The following is a 21,291-nucleotide window of genomic DNA, read 5'->3' as shown; positions in this document are numbered from 1 at the left end:
TCCAGAGTACAATACGTCCAGGGTCTTTTGATGGCTGGCTAATTAACAGTATAATACGTTCAGGGTTTTTGTTAGATACCTTGATGGTTGGCTAGTCCACAATATGTTATGGTCAGAGCCTTAGTTAGAGACTTGAAGGGTTAGTTCACTGTACACTACATTCAGGGTCTTGGTTAGATACCCCCTTGGATGTCTAGTCCACAGTGTTATACATTAATGGTCTTGATTTCATACCTCAATAGATGTCTACTTCACTATACAATATGTTCAGGGTCTTGGTTGGACATCTTAGTGGATGGCTGTTCCACAGTACTATATGTTCAAGGCTTTGGATAGATTCCTTCATCGAAGGCTACCTCACAGTGTGATACAGCAAGGTCTTGGTTCGATACATTTATAGAGGGCTGGTCCACTATACGATATGTTCAGGGTCTTTGTTAGGTACCTCGATAGATAACTAGTCTACAGTACCATACAGTCAGAGCCTTGGTGACATACATCAATAGGTGCCTAGTTCACGGTATGATAACATTAGGGTCTTGGTTAGCTACCTCAGCCGATGGCTAGTCCACAGTACCATTCGCTCAGAGTCTTGGTTGCATTCCTTCATCAATGGCTACGTCACAGTATGATACCATCAAGGTCTTGGTTCGATACATCGATAGGGGGCTGGTCCACTATACAATACGTTCAAGTTCTTTGCTCGGTACCTCGATAGATAACTAGTCTACAGTATCATACAGTCAGAGCCTTGGTGACATACATCAATAGGTGGCTAGTCCACTGTATGATAACGTTAGGGTCTTGGTTAACTACCTCAATGGATGGCTAGCCCACAGTACCATAAATTCTGGGTCTTGGTTGGATCCCTTCATCAATGGGTATATCACAGTATGATTCTATCAAGGTCGGTTCGATACATTGATAGGGGACTGGTCCACTATACGATACGTTCAGGGTCTTTGCTAAGTACCTCGATAGATGAGTAGTCGACAGTCCCATACTGTCAGAGCCCTGGTTACATACATTGATGGGTGGCAATCCATGGTATGATAACATTAGGGTCTTAGGTAGCTACCTCAATGGGTGGCTAGTCCACAGTACAATAGGTTCCGATTCTTTGCTAGATATTTTAATGGGTGGCTTGTCCTCAGGTCGATACACCCAGGGTCTTGGTTAAATACTTTGATGGATGGGTAGTCCATAGTGCAACCAGTTCATGGTCTTGGTTCAACGTATATATAAATGGGTGGTGAGTCCAGAGTAAGTGTACATTCATGCCTTAGGTCAAAAGCTGGAATCATTTAATGGGTGGTTCAGGAATTTCCTTTCTTTCTTGGTCACAGGTACATCCCCGAGGGCCTGCAGTGCTCCTGTGGCCCAGACTGGTACACGGTGAACAACAAGTGGAACAACGAGTCCTACGTCATCTACCTCTTCTGCTTCTCTTTTGGTGTCCCGCTCTTCATCATCATCTTCTCATATGGCCGGCTCCTCTTCACCCTTCGTGCTGTAAGTGCACTGGTTTGAATATTGACCAGTTCTTCTGTAAGAAGGCCAACACTTGTCCTAGGCAATGCTACCTGTGCTGCACAGGCTTTTTTGTGAACAAAGCTTGTTCAGCTGCTACTGACTGTGTTATGCCTGCTCTGTATTTGCAGGAGAAGTGTGTAATGCTGCTAGTCCTGCTCTGTGGGTGAAAGAAGCTTGGAATGCTGTACTTGAGATAGAAACCTGACCATGACCGTTTGTGTGCAGCTGCTCTTTGTGCTTGGACCATGTCCTGTCCCATTAGAAGCATTGCAGGGCTGCCGAGATGTTCTGTAGCTGCCACATTAACAGTATGCCAGCACCTTAGAGAAGTGAGGGTAAGATTTTAGCTGTTCTGGTAGACGTGTAGTGTCTCACATCACCTATCAGAATGCACTGTACCAGCAATGTAAGGGATAGAGGGGTTCAGTTTCCACGATTATTCTAACCCCCCACTCTGATCAGACCACAAACTTGTAAAAGTACCTTCTTTGAATGCACAACCTTGCACAACGTCATGCGCAATTGATCTTCATGCTCATATCAGCAAAGCGTTTTACTGTAGAAAGGCCATTGCCGTTGTCAGTGCTTGCCAAGGGAGGGACCAGCCAAATCATTTTTTAAAACAAAATGTTGGAAATGGTGCTCACTAAACTTATCGTGAAGACTCATCTTTTTTGTGTGTAGATCATCACAGCCATCAGATGACTCTTGACTATGCAATTTTCATTTGGGGTGTCATAAAGAGTTATTTCATAAGCAGAAGGGAAGGGTGTTACTTTTCAAAGTTCAACAAGTATTGTAGAACTCTGATGTGCTGTCTCTTTAAGAACTGATTCTATCGATTGTTGTTATGATATGATATGATATGATAGAATATGATATTATATAATATAATATGATATGATAGGATATAATAGAATATGATATGATATGATAGAATATGATACATTGGATATGATATTATAGAATATTATGTGATATGATAAGGGCAGCTGGACTGGCAAATGGCAGTGCTGGAGAGTTTCTTTAATAAACCTACTATCAAGTCTGTTTGGTGCTCTGGATTGTGTCTTTTATGAAAAGACCTCCTCTTCATCGCCAATGTTAGGTTCCCTTCTTAAAAGATGCAATCCGTAGCACAGGATAGATTAAGTAGTTAGTAGTTTTATTAACGCAACTGTGGTTCACCAGCAGCCTCCCGTCCAACTGCCCATATCATATTTTAACATCTCAGTGGATTTGAGCACAGTGACGGAGGAAGAATGGAGACAGGCACAAGACAGGGAGGAAGAACTCATCACATTGGAAACTGGATTCTGATCGAGAAAGAAAGGCTGAAGTGTCCAGAAAGGAGGAAGCTGTAGAGGCTAAGGAAGCTGTAGAGGCTAAACCAGAGGGCAAGATGGCCGCTGTTGGGGTGCAGAGGACAGTCGCATCTAACTCCCTCTCCTAAACCATGATGCAGTTGGACGATTAAGCTTGGCATGCTGTGGATCTATGGGCGAATGCAGGATCAGAGAACGCCGGTCATAAGCTCCGTTGTGTGGATACACTGGGCGATAACAAGAATGGTAAGGACTTTCAAAAATCGACTGAGGAAACTAGTGAGCACCTACAAGGCTTCTTGGAATATGTCTCACCGCACGAGGCAAGAGAAGGAGAAGCCGCCACCAGCTACATCCAGCACGACAAAGGTGCTTGGACACAAGGATGGTACGAAGCTGCCTCCCCTAAGTAAGCGATCAGCCTCGCTTGCCAACACGCAAGCAAAGACACAACAGAAGAAGGGTGATAAGGAAAAGAAAATGGATTCGAGACCTAAGCCCCCTGAGCCAAACATGGGTGAAGAAACGAGCGCTGCCGCGGAAATAAGAGCGCCGCAAGGTACTAATTTAACCAACAAAAATGGAACGCTACGGCAGCCTACCTTATCAGAGGTCTTCAGCGCGAAGCCCCCCGGCCCCTCCGGAATCACAGCAGCAGCAGCGGCTGGTAAGACACCGGTTAAACATCCAGCTCTAAAGGACGTCGGGGGAAAGCCGCCCTCGAGGATGCAAGCGACGCGGTTGCTAGACAACTCAAAGGAGCAAAGCTGATCTCTGAGCGCGAGGCATCCGCGGCAACCATGCAGACCTTGGATGGAACGGAGAGCGGGCAGCAGGTGAGCGGGACTCCCAGGAGGAGGAGGCTGCGGTGGGGGGCACAGACAGGCCGATTAATGAGCAAATGATGGACGGAATGTTGCGGGTCGAGGCAGGGCTGGGCAACAAACAGATTCCTGAAACAGAGTGGGGCAGTTTGGTAAGCTTGGACTCGCAGAAAGAATCGGGAGAGACTAGTGCCCAGGATAAAGGGGCCAGAGGAGGTGGCTCCCCCGAGGGGGATACATTTTACTCAGTCAATGAAGAAACAGACTCTAACTTGTCAAGTGAAGGGGAAAGTTTCACGGGGGCAGCTCAGACTCTGAACTAAGCCCCACTGACTCAGAGGGTAAAAACACACACAAAAAAGAAGGAAACCAAGCGCCAGACGACCACCTGGTGGCTCTCCCGCTAGCGTGAATGAAAAACTATCATGGGATTACTCTGATACCTCCAGAATTTATCAAGAACGCAACCCTACGGCAGCGGCAGTGGCAGGGAGTAAGAGTGAATCCCCACCGCAGCATGCCACGATGGAACTATTGTTTAATACGCTAAAGCAAATGCAGGGGGAAGCCAGAACGGAAAGCCGGAGAGCTAGACAGGCAACTAAGAAGATCCAAGCATCACTTAGGAAAATGAATAGGAAGTACGAAGAAGTGGAGGACAGGGTGACCCAGGTGGAAGAAAGAACTGGCAGACTTGAAGATGATTTGGGGGAATGGCAGACTTTTAAAGCGGATCAAGAAAAAGTGGTGGAAGATCTTCAATGGAAGATTGAGGACTTTGAAAATCGACAGAGACGTAATAATGTTAGACTTCTTGGATTGGCAGAGGGGGTGGAAGGGCAGGATCCAAGGGGGTACGTCATTAAGCTATTAAAGGGAGCTTTTCCTGAGTCACAGTGGCAGTGTGAGACAGAGATCCAAAGGGCGCACAGATTCCCACTGACACTTAAAAAGAGAAGGGAAGGCAACCAGGATAGCCTGCCTAGGGCAATGTTGGTTTTTGTTGGGAATTTCTTGGCAAGACAAGAAATTATGGATAAAGCCAGACCTAATTAAAAAAAAACACATGATGGGGGTCACATTTTTTGCAAGACCTGATTTCTGCCACGTGACAGTGGAGAGAAGGTGGAAACTCAGGCAGTTAATCGCACCCTTCCAAGGACAAGGCTCAGAAGCATATCTACTGTTTCCAGCTAGACTAAAGGTTATTACTAGAGGGCATGCTAGGATGTTCTACTCAGAGATAAAGATAAGGCAGTTTCTAGAGGAATTAGGGGAACAGGGAAGGGGGCAAATGAACAGAGGAAAAGGTCCACCTGCAAGTAAGGGGGCCCATAGGGAGAGCACAGCAACTACTGGACCGGTAGAGGGAAGGAGAGGGGAGCGACACTACAACCTACAGCAGTCACACATAGGTCACGCCTGACCTATTTGCCTCTAGAAGGGGGGGGGAGTCAGTGGGAGGGGGGGCTCAGGGGGGCAGGGAGGGAAGAGGGGGGATGATGGAGGCATTATGGTAGGCACAGCACAAATCAATAGGATGTAATGGTCTGATTAAGTGTGCTGCAACACTGGCTGGATTATCTGTAAAATATAAAAACTTTTAATTAAAAAAAAGGAAACTGGATTCTGATCACTGACACAATATTGAAACAATATCGCTGACAAAAATATTGTGTCAAAACTATTACGGTACTTGCCATAATATCCTTTATTTACATTATTTATTAATTATTGCTTAGTTTTCCACCATAAAGCCCTAAAAACAAGGCAGCTTACAATTAAAATATTAGTAAAATAAATGAGTATTACATAAATTACATAATTCAAATCAATTAGATAATTAATTAACAATAATTATGTATAATGTAATTATTACTTAATTAACTTCCCATCCTAAAACCTCACAAACCTAACAGTCTTCAAATAACCGATAATGAAAATAATTCAGTATTACATACTTACATAATAAATACCAATCATATAATTCAATATTTTTTTAATATTACATAATTATTATGAACTAATTAACATCCACCTATAAAACCACAACCTGCTACAACACCATAAATTACTATTAAAAAGTGGATAACAAATCCTAAATCACAAAACTTCAAGCTATATTAAAAAAATAACCTTTATATATACAATAGTAACACATAACATTTACATATCAACTAAAACACATTCAAATAATTAAAAAACGATACTTTTAACCATTATATTATTGAAAACGGTATTAAAAACAACAATATTATTGAACATGGTGTTACTTACTTTAAAAAAAACTAAATTAATGTCAACGATATTTGTGCAACACAATATTTGCGTATCACAATATTTATTTTCCAATATTTCTGCCTCCCAATATTTTTACATCAATATTTTGTCCAAACTCCATGAGTTCGTAGTGGTCAGAATGTTTAGAGAGGTTCCATTGCGTAAAGGATGAATTAAGTAAAGATTTATGGGGTCTAAGATGGGGCAGCAAGTTGATTCCTCCAAGATATTAAGGAACAAATGAATTGGACTGGCACATCAGGGCCACTTGGGATCCAACAGAACCAAGAGCAGATGAAGGGAGATATTTTGATGTCCGGGTACGGGCAGAGAGATTTAGAGGGAAGTCATCTAGTGTTTGTTAGGTGCAAACAGTGATAAAATACATAAAACACATATACCACTTTAGCAGCCAGTGGAATTTCCCACGTGGCTCTAGGCTAAACTAGCAGTTGACATAATAGGTATCATGGAGAAACCTGGAGTGCAGCATAAGTATGCACTGGTAATGGTACATTATTTTCAAAGTGGTTTGAGACTGAGTTAATGGGTGAGTTTTTGTCTAGAAATGTAACAAGATTAATGGAGCTCTTTTTCCTAAGTGAAAATTATCCTGAGGAGTTGGTTTCTGATAATGGTGGACAGTTGGCTCAAGTGAAATGGCAAAATACCTAGTGGACCACAATATTTTTCATAAGAAGATAGCTGTGTACAACCCTAAAGCTGATGGCTTAGTAGAAAGGGTAAACTTTGTTCTCAAGGATAATAGCTGTCTTAATTTCTGATTTTGTAATGGGGCCTGATATGTCTTTCAGGGCTGCTTCACTGCACTGTTCTCTCATGTTTGCATGCTCCAATTTGTAGCTAACTTGTTTTTTGCTAATTCTTGTAAATAACTTGCTACTGCTGTAAAGCACTCTGATACCCTAACGTGTCATGTTTGTGCTATACAAAACACTAAATAAAAAAAATTAAAAAATTGTACTCAGTTGGCGATTGTTATAGGGCAAACCATGCACTGAACATGTTAAACAGATGGTGTGGTCCTATAGGACGACTATTCATGATGTTACAGGACATTTTTCTTTCGAGCTTGTGAGAGGCAGGAAACCTAAAACAATGTTGGTTGTAGGTGGGTAGATCTGAGAAGCAAGTATAATAGTGACAAAATCAAATTGAAGGTTAAGGAGAGACAGGAAAGGTATAAATTATGGTTCAATAAAAAGAAATGTAAAGCATATTGGAGCGGATGTGGGTCAAATGGTGTAAGTGAGGTATCAATGGATGGTGTGAAAAGGGAATACTAAGGGGCTGATTATGATGTAGTGCGGAAACTTTTCTCCATACTCCTTGTCGGATTCGCTTCCACCCGACTCTGGGCTGCGGTTCCGCACAACTGATTATGATGCTTCCGCACACCGTTTGGAAGGACCCCCATTGACTCCTATAGGAGCCTGTGTTCTGACCGACAACACAGGCTCCTATGGGGAAAATGGGTGTCTGCAGAAAACCTTGCGCCATGTCACGGGCATCCCATGGTGCATGGTTTTAAAGGGGGGCTCCTTGGGTACCCCCTCGACCCCAAACCAGAGGCCTCAGGATGAAGGGGTAATTAACCACAACAGGGGCAGCCCTAACCACCTGAACCAGGGGCAATCAGTATTTTCTCCAAACAAAGGTTCACAGTGTACATAGAATTATCATAGTACAAACACATTTAGATCACAAATGCTTAAATCAAACAACCCTATACACCTAATCGTGAAAAAAGAAAAAATGGGAAAATAGAAAGCACGGCCCATACAAAACAATTTTTGGGAAAAACATATAAACAAATCTTTATTTAGTAAAAAAGTAGTATTGTGAGGCTCAGACAGAAAAGCTGGGACATATAACAGTTAATAGACATTTACAACCAGACAGGTGGCATACAAAAAAGAGGTTACATAAAAGTTGGAGTTCCAAAAAGATATACTGGGACTACAACACACAAAGCAATGTGTCCTCCATAAATTGCAGCCACAGTTGCGTTGACGACGTTTCGACCTTTGTCATAAGTACACGGTCATCTTCAGGACAAATAAATAACTGAACATCCCACCAGACAATTCAGTTCGCAGGAAGAAGAGCAAGCACAGTGCTATTTAGTTCTTACGAAGGAGATTTTTGCACATTTGAGTGGAATAAAAGATTCCATTGGGCGCATTATGCAACTCGACAACGGTCACTTCTCAACCTCAGCAGCTGTTAGGAGTTAATCACGGGTAACAAGTCCTGGGTGAAGTGAATCCATTAGATTAAGCTTCCATGAAGCGCCCGAGCGGCAGAAGGATTATCGCATCGCTAGTCCCGGGCGAATAGTGATAGGGTAACACACCATGTGATACCCTGCATGCACCCCTGTGCAGAGATGCAAGCGGAGGCCCTGTAGGGCCCCCTTAATTTCCTCACTGATACTCTTTTCATGGCGGGTTCACCGTTATGAAAAGGATCGCAGTGAGGAAACTTGTAATATGCTTGGTGGTGCCACAATGGCACCAACAGCATATTACAGCTTCATACCACTGCACCACCGCCGTGGGATCAGGGATACCCAGCAGTTGCGGCGGTCCAGTGGTAGTCCTTCCGCGGTAGTTGCAATACGGCGGGTGGACCGCCAGTCTGGCGTACCAGGGACCGCCACCACGGGTTTGGCAGACCCATTGTCCCCCAAACTCATAATTAGGCTCTAGTTCAAAGATTATGTGAGGGGGAAATGATCCGTGCTTTTGCAGAATAACAATGAAGTAAGGACATAACAAACCTACTTCCAAATTAGTATCTATATTATATTTAACCATCGTAATTCATTGTGTATATATATGTAAATAGATTACATGTAAGTAGGACACTACATTTTTTTGTAGTACGTAAAATAGTACTACAGTAGATTAAAGGGCTTATTACGAATTAGGTGGTTTCAAGACCGCCAAACCGACCCCGTAACCTAGGCAGTCTGACTGCCTGATAGCGAGTCTGGCGGTTGAACAGCCACCAGCCCGCCACAACACCGCCTGCACCAGCAGGTGTTCAGAGTGGATAGGAATGGAGGAGGTGCTGAGCACGGCACCCTCATCCATATTTTGGCGGTTAAACCAAAGGAGGGGGCATCAGACAGGGCTCTCAGGTATTGTTTCCCATTTTGTATGTCACTCGGGCCATATGTTGTTCCCCCCTACACCTACACTGTCGTGCGTGTACTGTGTGGCATGCTTGACATGGTGCATGCCAGCAGTGTGCGCACAGCAGTGTGGGTGTTGCTTGGCTGCTGCATTGTCTTCAGGCTCACTCAGTGAGCCGAAGAATGCAGACAGCCAAGACTGCAGCTGGCACATCGCTGGCCCGGAGGTCCAGTCGTAATGCGGCGTTCTCAAGACCTCTGGCATTGCGGTCTTGTGGTGGAATGCCTCTTTGGCGGTTGAACCGCCGAAGTCGTAATAAGGCCCTTAGACTCAAACTTCAAATGCCAAGCGCGTCATTCATGAGGCGCGCCCTTAGGACCCGGCTCCCCGGGCCCCGCCTCCGGACTCTCGGGATTGGGCGGCCAGCTCGCCCAACGGGCGACCGGCCGCCCGATTCACTTCTGGGTCAGGTGGAGGGCTAGGCGCTTCCGGAGGGGTGAGAGGGCGGAGACCTTTGGCCTATTTAGGGGCTAATCCCGTGGCCTCGGTCTCTGTTCCTGTTGCCCCTTCACTCACCTGGACCTTCGCGCCGACGCTCCTGACCCCGAGGACTGGTTTCTGCCTCATTTTTAACTTTGCGGCTCCCGTTGGATTGTCGAGGGAGTGCGCGTGTGTCGGAGGTTGTTGAGCGCGTCGGCGTGAGTGCCTGAAGGTTGCGGTGCGACGAGGAGATGGCAGGGACGTGTTCGGCGTCTGCGGTGCTTCGCCCACTGAGCAGGTAAGGAGCCGGGTGCCTGAGGGACCTGTGAGCAGCCGTGGTTACGGTCGGGGTGTTCAATCATTGTATTTTCCTCCTCGCTGTCGCCTGTTGTGTCGATAACAGTCAGTCGCCAGTGGGTCCAATAGACAAGTGGAGAGGATGGCGCCGAAGAAAGGAGGGCACAAGAGAAAGGAGAAGGACCCCGAATTAGCCACAATTATGAAGCTTTTGTTAGAGAAACTTAGCAAAGACAGGGAGGAGAGCAGTGCAGAGAGTGATTCCTCCCAAGAGGAGCAGCCTACCATAATCGAGCGCCCTCGCAGGGAGGGGGTGCCACCTAGGGCTGCTTTCCCGCCTTTAGTTATAAAAACCAAACAGTGGAAGGGCAAAGGGGGGCCAAGGCATAAAAAGAGCAAGACCAGCAAGGACACAGGAGATTCAGACGTGAGATCAGTAGGTCCCGTCCCACAGCCACTTGAGGTCGAGGTAATAGTGGCCCCCCACCCATTCCAGTTGTACCTAGGACAGGGGGACAGGGCGCTGACTCCCCCTCGGGGGCAGCGATCCCAAGTGAGGCGCCCGCGGTAGCGGATCCAGTAGGCTCGGTACTGACTGAAATCAGGGAGGCCCTGAAGGCTTTGGCGCCAGGGAGCGGGGTTACCCCATTACCAGACTCACCGGCCCCTCTCCCACCGCATCCGGTGGTGACAGCGGGAGGGGCGCAGGACCCGACAAGTGGCTTGCTTGCATCGGTGGTCTCCCTGGTAGGACAATTAACGTCGCCTGGGGCAGACAGTAATAAGCCTAGTACTTCAGCAGCGGCCCCTTGGGTCCTCGCGCAGGCAGCCGAGCAGGGCGTGCTACAAGAAATACAGAAGCAGTTGGCGCTCTTGGTGGACACGCGCAAGGCCAACCACAGCGGGGCGGCAGGAGCGGCATTAGCCACTGTACCCATAGGAGGTAAGATAGGTGAGGCTGTATCAAAGGGTATAGAAGGGGGTGTAGCAACAGGGGGAACACAGGGTAATGTGTTGTTCCAACCAGGTATGCTAGCAACCCACGTAGCCACGGACATGTGAGAAAAGATTTGGAAAGGAGCATATGTTGATATATTTGCTCTCATCAGACCCAAGCGCAGGGACGTCGAATACAAGGAAAGGGAGGGCAAGGAGAGCTCCTTCAGGGACAGGAGGCCAAGAGTTGAGGAGAATTTGACTAATTGGCTCTTTGGCTTTCACGTGTTCTCAACAGTGGTGTTGGAAAAAAGACCTGAGTTGGCAATTCCATTAATCTTTTACACAAACAAGATTGTCAAGGCACATGGAATGCATGGGGGGGGGCAGTCTGGCTTGATTATGACAGGGAATTCAGGTGGGCAAAGGAGGAAAATCCAAATATTGTTTGGCATCAGGTGGAAGTGAATGCTTGGTTGGAGAGTGTGAATAGCAGGGAACATTCCACCAAACAGCCCTTTCGGACCTCCCAGGGAGACCCAGGTGAAAAGAGAGGGACCTGCTGGGCATTCAACAAAAAAGTGTGCACCTGGCCTGCTGGGCAGTGCAAGTTCAAGCATGCGTGTTCCTACTGTGGCCACGCCTCGCACCCAGAATATAAGTGTAATAAGAAGGCAAAAGAGCGTGGGGGTGCTGCGCACAGGGACACCAAGCCCCCGCAGTCCTAAACTGCCTACGCCGGTGGACATAGGGAGATTGACTTATTGGCTCAACGTGTATACTGACAGGGCAGCAGCCAAGGTTTTGTTTGAAGGTTTTTCTTTCGTTTTCGGATTCCGGCCTTAGATGTCCCACCCATCAGCTAGTGCAGCAATCTCCTGTCAGCTAGGATGTACCCCGAGGTGGTGGTTAAGAAGGTTGAGAAGGAATGTTTGCTGGGCCGGGTGGCAGGCCCCTTCACAGCCCCCCCATGGGAGGATTATGTATGTTCACCTCTGGGGGTGGTACCCAAGAAGGAGCCTGGGCAGTTCAGGATGATTCATAACCTCTCTGCTCCCAAGGGGTCCTCAGTGAATGAGGCCATCGATCCTGCCCTATGTTCTGTAACCTACTCTTCTTTTGACGCAGCAGTTCACAAAGTGAGGGACTTAGGAAGGGGTGCTATGTTAGCAAAAATGATATCGAGTCAGCCTTTCGCCTCTTGCCTGTACACCCTGATGATTATCACTTACTAGGCTTCCAGGTGCACCACCAATTTTACTATGATAAGTGTATGCCAATGGGGTGCGCAGTATCTTGCAAGTACTTCGAGACATTTAGTTCTATGCTGCAGTGGGTTTTTTCTCACAGAACAGGTTGTGTAGATGTGGTTCATTACTTAGATGACTTCATGGTGATGGGACCGGCGGCATCTGGGGCGTGTGCCTGGGCGCTCGGTGATCTGGTGGCAATGTTCCAAGAGTTTGGTGTTCCCCTGGCTCCCAACAAGACGGTGGGCCAGACACATGTATGTCTTTTCTGGGGATTGAGATTGATACGGTGGCGGGGGAGTGCAGGCTGCCCTTAGACAAAGTGATGGCATTCTCCCAGGCGATTGAGGATACCTTGGCAGGTCCTAAGGTGACTTTGCACCAGTTTCAGGTGTTGGTGGGTCAACTGAATTTTGCCCTTAGAATCATCCCCATGGGGCGCCCTTTCTCTAGGTCCATAGCCAGGGCAATGGTAGGTCTTACCCAAAAGCATCACCGGGTCCGCCTGAGGGCGGAGGAAAAAGAGGATCTCAGAGTGTGGCTCAGCTTTCTTAAGGACTTCAATGGGAGGGTGGTGTGGCCTGCACCCCCTGTGTCGAGTGCCAAGTTAGGCTTCTTTACCAACGCAGCAGGCAGCATTGGTTTTGGCTCCATCCTGGGCCCGTCCTGGTGTGGGGTGGAGTGGCCTGCAGAATGGCATGAGTCAGGTTTTACCAAGAACATAGCTTTTCTGGAACTCTTTCCCATACTGGTGGCAGTCACGGTCTGGGCCGACCGCTTCAAGGACAAGCAGTGATATTTTGGTCAGACAACATGGCGGTGGTGGAGGCCATTAACAGACAGGGGGCTACTTGCAGACATGTATTGAGGTTGTTGAAAATGTTGGTGCTGCCATGCTTGAGACTCAATTTGACTTTCAAAGCGGCGCACATACCAGGTGTTGGTAACCACGCTGCTGATGCTTTGTCTCGTTCCAAGTTACAGGACTTCCGGAGGTTCCATCCACTGGCAGAGGAGTGAATGGCAGTGTTCCCTACATCACTGTGGACAATTGGAGCCCCGCATTAGCGGGGCTGGTAGGTGCCGCTCTAAGTGATCGCACCAAGCGTGCATATCAACAGCAATTTAATTTTTACAGGTCCTTCGTGGAAGAAGCCGGCATAACTGATTTATTTTCTGCACAGGCAATGTATGGTTTTTTTACAGGCATAAAGGGACCAGGGCAGGGCTGTTTCTTATGCCAGGGCTCATTTGTCTGCAATAGGCTTCTTCGCAAAGCTGGCGGGTGTGAGGGACCCGGGTTCTACATTTTTAGTCAAGAAAGAGCAGGCAGGGTGGGCTAGACTGGAGGGACCTAGACGGGATCAACGCAGGCCACTAGACATCCAGACCCTCATCAATATTGTAGAATCCTTACCCACAATCTGTACATCGCTCTTTGAAAGTGCCCTACTGGGGGCTGCCTTTACCCTGACTTTCTATGGGGCCTTCCGTCTGGGTGAGGTGGTGGGGGTCTCTAGATCGGACCACGAGGGGGGACTGCAATTCAAGGACGCCACTCTTTCCCCGGGAGCACTTGAAGTAATCCTAAGAAGATCCAAGACAGACCAGGGGGGGGGAGGGGTGCCATAATCCAGCTGCATTCAGCGCCCGGCGTGGCGGCCTGCCCGGTATCCCGGCTGCGGGCGTACCTGGCCCTACGCCCAAACATGGGGAGCAGGCACTGTTCATTCACAAGAATGGGGATTGCCTATCCCAATTTCAATTCAAAGCAGATTTTGGGTTAGCACTGGCAAAGCTAGGGTTAGGGGCTTTAGGCTACACCTCCCATTCCTTTAGAATAGGTGCAGCCACCCTGGCGGCTGTGGCAGGCCTCCAGGCTAACACAGTGAAGGGAGTGGGGCGCTGGTCTTCCAATTGTTACAAGCGTTATGTGAGACCGGAATTGCTATGACGGATTTATGATTGCTCGTGGTGGACTGTGCTTGACCGTTTTGTTTCTCTCATCTCTGGTGATTCTATGTGGGCTTGCATGTTAGTCAGGGGGAGGCGGAGACATTGCTGGGGTGTCCGGGTCCTAATGCTATTAGCTAACCCTCAGCTGGAGACCTGCAACACTCCTATCTTTTCTGTGTGGAGGTCTCTACACCCCTAGGTTTACGTTTCAGTAGCAAATGTGGAAGAGACTGGCTGGAAAATCGGGAATACTTACTCCAAAATGGGAGGAGCTTAGGGAAATTTAAGGAGGAGTTGAGAGATGCACAGGCTAACACAAACACACACCTCCATGAGTAAACTCATTGCTATTCAAACACTGCATTTCTAAAGTCACTATGGCCTTAAAGGTATCAAACTGGTTTAAATGTACTTCAGGGTAGCCCTGGAGTAAGTCAAACACCACACATGGCTGCTCACAGCTCCTGCAACACACATAAAAAGCAATTAAATATTTACATTATATTAATATTTAAGGATGGAATTTCTTTAACATTTGTGTTTAAACATTAATATTTTTAAATTACATTCATATATTTAAATTATGTAATACTCATTTAATTGATGAGTTAATGTGCTGTGACATATTATTTTATTAGTTCTAGCTTAAAATTAAATATTTAAAAATAATTTACATTTTTATTTTACATTAATATATATATATTTTTAAAGAATAATAAACTTTAATAATTTCCCCTATGCTTTACAATTGGAAGATCTTTGCCAACGTGACAGTGATCTACACCACATGTATTATGTTACTAATAGTAACTTTACACTTGTAAATCCTATTGTAGGAGGCTTCTCACTCTGATTTGAGGGGGGAGGCATGCAAGCCTACACCGGGGTGTAACTTTACACTCGGAAATGGAGAATAGCAAAACAACGTTATACTTAAGTGTAATAGTAAATATGCAGATGAGTAAATATATGCAATTGCATATTTACCTTTGTGGAAGACCCTGAGACAGGGGCTTGGATTGGCTTCCTTGAGAACAGATTGTGATTGGGCAGTAGGTGTGTGCTTCTACTAAGCAAGAGTGCTTGCATAGCAAGGTTGGCCTGGTGGGAAAGCTTAACACAGCAGGACTGAGTAGGTTATGGTGTCAAGTCATTGATCAAAGCTATCAGCCTGCATTGTTCATTATGAAAAGTTATGATAAAGGCAGTAGGTCTGACTTATTCACCGTGAAAAGCAGATTTAAAGGCAATCGTTAGTTAAGAGTGGATTGTCATTACTCTGTTAACGCTTGTAGTCAGGGTTTGATATAGGGGATCTGACAGGTTACCATAGGAGGCAAGAGGTTTGGTTTTGGGTACCCCTTCTGACAAACAGTTGGAGTTGAAGATTTGTAAAGGGATAATATCTGTAAAACCCTTTTCAGTGGGGTTGAATGTTGTTTTGCCAACTGAAATGGTATACATATTTGTGACGTTGCTGTCTGTTTGCCTGGCAGCTGCGGCGTGAGAAACCTTATGCCTGATACCCTAGGCCTGAATCCATGACAGTGTCAAACCAAGAATACAGGTTACAGACCTGATTAGGTTAGTTGGGAAAGTTATGTCACATGCCCTAGGACTGGTCTGTTTATTAAGATGACTAGGACAGTAGGCCTGTGGTATTGACTGTGAAATCCTCATGTTAAAGCCAACAGGCCTATAAGGTTGGATAGTCATGGCAAAATGTATCGGTCTGCAGCCAGGTATTGCGTTACATAGGTTATCATAAATTACTAGAATAAGCAAGCGGTTTGGTGTTGATACCTCTTTGATAAAACCTTGTAAATAGATTTGTTAGCGAGAATTCTTGGAAGGCCATCCTAGGAAGGACTGCATATTTTTGTAGATTGTTTTACCAACTCTAATTTTGTACAAATTTCCAATTTTCATGACAGTGTACTTGAGGGTTACATCGTAGGAGAGCTTATGCTTAGTATAGGAGGCCGAGTTGGTTTTCGTGATGGGTCACTTATAAAGCGTATAGTCCTGATTGTTTCATTATGAAAAGTTATGCGTGCTGCTGTAGGTCTGATCTGTTTATTATGATGACAATTGACAACAAGTACTAGGCCTGACTTATTTATTGTGAAAATCATACTTTAAATAACCCTGGGCCTAGTTCGCAAAGTAGCGCTACGCACTACGTGAGCTACGTGTAGCACTACGCGAACTTCGTTGTGCTCTGTTTGCGATGAGTGCACTGTGCAATGAATGAAAACAGCATCTTGCACAGTGCGAGCTGTCGTTTTCTGCCGCTCGAGTAGGTTTTTACTCGAGCGGCAGCTTTCTCAAAGTGGACTGGTAATTTCTCATTGCGAGTGGTCGCAAGCATACCCGACCACTTGCAATGAGAAACCTGACCTCCCCACGTTGAGAATCTCGCCGGGAGGTTTATTTTCCCAGCTCGCGATCGGCAACTTGATGTTGCTGATCGCGAACGAGGAAAAGGTCTCGCCGGGATGTCGTTATGCTCGCTCGCGGTCGCCAACTTGACGTTGAGGACCGCGAAGAAGCAAAATAATGACTGCGACACTACGCTGCGCGTGCAAAAGTTTGGTGTTGGTTACTTCCTATAACAAACCCCAGGGGTAGACGATTTTAAATGCGATAATCCTTGCTAGACCCTGTTGGAGGGCCTGTCACGTGTAGTTGTCTTCCTGCCCCTGTAACTTAAAAACACATAAAGTTTCTTCATACATATGCATACATAGAGGGTTTTTAGTTCTTCCCTCTCCTGTTTGGATGTCATTCACATTATATTTCTCCGCATAACGCGTAGGGGAATGAGTTAGCTCATTTCGGGAATGGCATTTTGTCTCATAACATTTGCATGTTTGCCTGAAAATGAGTGCACTTCAGTGTCTGGGCTGGTGGCCAGTTCTTTCGTGATCCATTTTAAAGTTATGTCCTCTTTCATTTCTATACTTCTTCTCTCTTACTATCCTAAGAGCCCCTTGCCCCGCCCAAGACAGTCCTACTAGGCAGCTTGCTTATCGCTCATTTCATTTCTAACGTGCTGCATCCCCTGTGGTCACTATTTCTAGACTGGATGGCCACCTTAAAATGGTATTGTCCATAGTATATCCTTGTTTTACTGTTCCAAGATGGCTACCATGTTTATAAGCCTTATGTAAGCCAATCAGTATAACAGTGATACAGTAAATAATTTCAAGATGGCCGCCAGTGCTCCAAAATGGCCAACAATTTACTTTAAATGTGTAAACAATGTTAAATATGTACAATTCACTTGCAAGACAGTCACAACTATTTTTAATTAATTTTTTTATTGCAAGCATATGTCCACCAACTTTTATTCTTTCAATTTTTCTCCCATATGTACGTTGAGTTTGTGTGTCTGTTTTATTGCTAATGGGTAAGTGCAAGAATGTGTCAGTGGATGGATGAAGGGATGAATGAGTTAAAGTATGAGTGACAGAGTACATTTTGCTGACTTACTGAGTGCCAAAATTCATTAGCGATTGTAGAGCCACTAGACCGATTGGCATTGCCAATGTTTGTTTGTGAAGTATCCGCTTGAGGCATATAATAGGAACCGTAAGGAAACACCGGAAACCCTCCCTTAAAATACAAATGCGAACAGATCCAGCATAAACTGCCTTTAAATCCTCACCTGCTTTGTTGCTTATCCAATGCTGCCATCTTGAGGTCACTATGTTTCTGTTTTCTCTATACACATGAAGAACATGCTTTCCTCACTCTAAATGCGTGACTTTGAGTCATTGTTAGGCGGGGTGAAAGGCAGTCACCTGCAGCCCCTGCTATGCAGGTGGGCACCCACCCTTCAGTGGGCATCCATTCATTTTAAGATTAATGTACGTCATCAGGGTTTTAAGTGTCCTGGGTCCCTTCCGGTCTCAGACCAAGTAGTAATTAACAAAAGACATTGGGCCCGATTCACAGAACTAACTTAAGACAAAATCCTAAACTTACTACTTTTGGTATTCACAGAAGTTAGGATTTTGTCTTAAGACAGACTTAAGAAAGACTTAAGACAAAATCCTAACTTAATCCTTACATAGACCACGCCCATTTAAGAGACCCCTCTCTTTACTTGTTTCATCCTACTTAAAGCACTCAACATCTTCAAGAAATGGGAGGCCTTGGGGCCCTTCTTCATATTCTGCTGCGGATTCCATCGTTTTGTGTTTTCGCCACTGGTTGTTATACACCTTCGGTTCCTATGTTAGGATTATTGCTGTTTTCTGCATCATACTTTGCCGCTTAGCTCGGCCTGCAAGAGGAAGGTAGAATGTTACAAAGCACAGCATGTGCTAGGTAGCGGGTCATTACATGCTCAGGCGCATCACATTAATATATTTCTCTATTAATTATTCTTGCTAAAATAATGGACAAACAGCGAAAGTAAAAACAAAAAAGGGAGAACAGACAAAATCAAGGGAAATCAGGTACACAGAAAATGTAACAAGCATTGGCAAAGCCAGTAGGTTTCGCCTATGCAAGATCTATTAGCTTTGTTATTTTCTTTTTAGAGATGTTGAACAGGAGCGCGGGCTGCTGTGCAATATGGCAACACAACAGACAAAATACTCTGTCTTCATTACATGCTAATTTGTGCAGATCAACAACACGACACATGATTGTGAGGATTCACATCTAATCTATCCGTATGTGCCACAAATTTAGCAACATATAAAAAAAATTGATAAAACAAAATAGATGTTTATCTTTATGTATGGGAGTGCTATTTGACTTTGTTAATTTTTTTGTGGCGGACCGGAAGGTTCAAGTGGTTGGAGGAAGCATGTTGGGGGGCAGGCACATAAAGGAGAATGGAGGCAAGCAAAATGAGGGAGGTGTGGGGAAGGTAGAAGAGAGCTGCAACAAAATGGAGAGAGGGAACAGGGCTAGGAAGCAACATGATTGAGATGCAGGGGAGGGGGAGGCAGCAGTAGCAGAGTGGACAACAGTAGGCCTTGGGGTGGTTGGGCAAGAGCACTGATAGTGGGCGGAGGGAAAGAGACAGACTGCAGACTCATGAACTCTTACAGGGTGCATGGAAACAGTAAACAAAAAGAAGTACCCGCAGAAGCGCGCAGCCAGTGGAAGGATACCAGCCGTAGACAGGAAACTGTACTTGGTCCATGCTCCCTGGCAGGGACATACAGTGGAAACACCTGGAGGAAGCAGGGGGTGAGCAAGAGCCACTCACCAATAAGAAGTAAGGACACAAGAGTGATGTCAAAGCCAACCAATGGTAAGTAATGGTAAATAATGGATTGGCTCTAAGCCCGTTTTAAGATCTGTTGGGGTTTGCAAAAGATTTAATCGACAGTGCATGCGCTGTCTCGAGTGAAAACAAAAAATGATGAAGTAACAACGACTGATAAAGCATTTGACAGCAAAGAGTATAAATATACAGGCTCCGTGATCACAGAGGGCAAAAACATACAGGGTCTATATTTACAAAAGCCATTAACATACAGAGTCAGTAATCACAGAGAGCACAAATGTAGAGTGTCTGTAATAACAGAAGTTATGAATTTATAGGGTGGATAATAACAGAGGTTATAAACATACATGTCAGTAATCACAGAAGGGATACACATACAGGGTCTGTGATCACTGAGAGCCCCACTATGCTGGGTCTCTCATGACAGAGACCATAAGCATACAGGTCTGCAATCACACATGGTATAAATATACCGTGTCTGTAATCACACACGGAATAAATATGCAATGTGTGTAATCACACAGAAAATGCCCAAAAATACAGGGTCGAAAATCACAAAGGGCACAAGTATACATGGTCACTAATCTCAGAGGGCACAAATGCACAGTGTTAGTACTCACAGATGGCTTACTTGTTGAGTACCTGTAATCATAGAAGCCACAAATGTACAGTGTCTGTAATAAAAGAAGTTATAAATATTTAGGGTGTGTAATAACAGACTTACAGGGTCTGTAATCACAGAGTGGATAATACAGGGGCCTGAGTCCATGAACACTCATGGTCTGTAATCACAAATGCCATTATTATACAGGTTCCATAGTCAGAGAGGGCACACATTTACAGGATCTATAACCACAGAGGCCATTCCCATACAGTGTGTAATCACATAGGTCATAAACATACAGGTCTGTAATCACAGATGGCATAAACATGCATCGTCTGTAATCACAGAGGGTATACACATGCATCATTTGTAATCACGGAGGGTATAAACATGCATCATCTGTAATCACGGAGGGTATAAACATGCATCATCTGTAATCACGGAGGGTATAAACATGCACAATCTGTAATCACAGAGGGTATAAACATGCATCATCTGTAATCACAGAGGGTTTAAACATGCATCATCTGTAATCACAGAGGGTATAAACATGCATCATCGGTAATCACGGAGGGAATAAACATGCTTCTTCTGTAATCACAGATGGTATAAACATGCATCATCTGTAATCACGGAGGGTATAAACATGCATCGTCTGTAATCACAGATGGTATAAACATGCATCATCTGTAATCACAGAGGGTATAAACATGCATCATCTGTAATCACAGAGAGTATAAACATGCATCATCTGTAATCACAGAGGGTATAAACATGCATCATCTGTAATCACAGAGGGTTTAAACATGCATCATCTGTAATCACAGAGGGTATAAACATGCATCATCTGTAATCACAGAGAGTATAAACATGCATCATCTGTAATCACAGAGGGTATAAACATGCATCATCTGTAATCACAGAGAGTATAAACATGCATCATCTGTAGTCACAGAGGGTATAAACATGCATCATCTGTAATCACAGAGGGTTTAAACATGCATCGTCTGTAATCACAGAGGGTATAAACATGCATCATCTGTAATCACGGAGGGTATAAACATGCATCTTCTGTAATCACAGATGGTATAAACATGCATCATCTGTAATCATGGAGGGTATAAACATGCATCGTCTGTAATCACAGAGGGTATAAACATGCATCGTCTGTAATCATGGAGGGTATAAACATGCATCGTCTGTAATCACAGAGGGTATGAACATGCATCTTCTGTAATCACAGAGGGTATAAACATACATCGTCTGTAATCACGGAGGGTATAAACATGCATTTTCTGTAATCACAGATGGTATAAACATGCATCATCTGTAATCACGGAGGATATAAACATGCATCATCTGTAATCACAGAGGGTATAAACATGCATCATCTG

General features: G+C 45.1%; 1 protein-coding gene across 1 annotated transcript in view; it reads left to right on the top strand.

Moving 5' to 3' along the window:
* Positions 1–21,291, top strand: part of LOC147684351 (blue-sensitive opsin-like) — a 92,259-nt gene that overhangs the window by 25,068 nt on the left and 45,900 nt on the right. Inside the window, exon 3 of the mRNA XM_086942336.1 lies at positions 1,347–1,512. Coding sequence (XP_086798462.1) covers positions 1,347–1,512 — 166 coding nt within the window. The remainder of the gene's footprint in view (positions 1–1,346; positions 1,513–21,291) is intronic.

This window comes from Lissotriton vulgaris, chromosome 10 (genome assembly GCF_964263255.1).
Source record: "Lissotriton vulgaris chromosome 10, aLisVul1.2, whole genome shotgun sequence".
Classification (NCBI taxonomy): domain Eukaryota; kingdom Metazoa; phylum Chordata; class Amphibia; order Caudata; family Salamandridae; genus Lissotriton; species Lissotriton vulgaris.
Note: the sequence above shows the minus strand (reverse complement) of the source record. Positions and strands in the feature narration are given on the sequence as shown.